This window comes from Penaeus monodon, chromosome 23 (assembly GCF_015228065.2).
Source record: "Penaeus monodon isolate SGIC_2016 chromosome 23, NSTDA_Pmon_1, whole genome shotgun sequence".
NCBI lineage: Eukaryota > Metazoa > Arthropoda > Malacostraca > Decapoda > Penaeidae > Penaeus > Penaeus monodon.
The window spans coordinates 39995522-39996668 of record NC_051408.1 but is presented as its reverse complement, the minus strand read 5'-3'; the positions used below and the strand labels follow the sequence as shown (position 1 = coordinate 39996668).

The 1147-nt window shown below is 52.5% G+C and overlaps 1 protein-coding gene across 1 annotated transcript in view; it reads left to right on the top strand.

Moving 5' to 3' along the window:
* Nucleotides 1–195: 195 nt before the first annotated feature.
* Nucleotides 196–1147, top strand: part of LOC119588052 (glycine-rich cell wall structural protein-like) — a 28914-nt gene continuing 27962 nt past the window's right edge. Inside the window, exons 1-2 of the mRNA XM_037936750.1 lie at nt 196–255; nt 381–669. Of these exons, the coding sequence (XP_037792678.1) occupies nt 235–255; nt 381–669 (310 nt within the window). The 5' untranslated portion in view covers nt 196–234. The remainder of the gene's footprint in view (nt 256–380; nt 670–1147) is intronic.

Below are 1147 nucleotides of genomic sequence, written 5' to 3'. Positions count from 1 at the left end.
CACGGCTTACGCTCCTCAGTGCACGATTCTCAGAAGGCACTCGGTTTTCCCTGTTTACGTTGCAGTACCAACGGCATCTTGCAAAGCATCACTCCTCTTCCTGGAAACCGTAAGCTAGTTCAGTGGCTCGCCAATGGTAACCGGCAACTGCAACATCCAAGGGTGGAAAACAAGTATAAATAGTCACACGATCCAGGCTGGGCATCAGCTCTTGTGCAAAGAGAACTGAGCATCATGAAGAACCAACGGGCTTTGGTATGTCCACTGCTTGTCGTTATTACATATTGGAGTTTTGCTTTCAGTTTAATAGGGTAACGAATAAACTTCTCAAAGTTAATAAAGAAAGGTAGAAAAAAAAAATCACAATGAATATTTCGCAGATCGCCTCCGCGGCCGCGATGGCGCTGCTGTGCCTGGCTGTAGCCGAGCCCGTCCCTTATGGCGGCGGACGGAAAGGCCACGGCGGGTCCGGGTCTGGCTTTGGCAGTGGAGGAGTCGGGGGTGGAGGAAGAGGAGCTGGTGGATCAGGCTTCGGAAGTGGAGGAAGTGGCTCTAGTTCCGGTGGATCAGGCTTCGGAAGTGGAGGAAGAGGCTCCAGTTCCGGTGGATCAGGCTTCGGAAGTGGAGGAGTGGGATCCGGCACTGGTGGATCAGGTTTTGGAAGTGGAGGATCAGGTTTAGGAGGTGCTGGTAGTGGGTCTAGTGGATTTGGATCAGGCTCTGGGAGTGGAGGATTAGGTGGATCAGGATTGGGTGGCAGCGGAGGCGGTGCTGGACAAGGTTACAGCGGCAGTGGAGTTGGTGGCAGTGGAGGCCTTGGAGGAGCTGGTGGAGGCCTTGGTGGTGGCAGTTTTGGCTCCACTGGAGGACTTGGAGGCAGCGGAGGTCTTGGAGGCAGTGGTGGCTTCGGAGGCAGTGGCGGACTTGGTGGCAGCAGTGGTGGCTTCGGAGGAGGCAGTGGCAGCGGCCTGGGTGGTTCTGCAGGCGGAAGGTAAGCTAAATGTTATATACTTTTCCACAGGGTTTCCTTTACGAGTAATGCATATGCAAAAATTGTTTTCTTATTTGCTCTAGTCTTTTCAATCCTTATTTTCGAATAGACAGACCTTCAGTATACATGTCAGTGGGAAATCATAGTTGTGTTTTC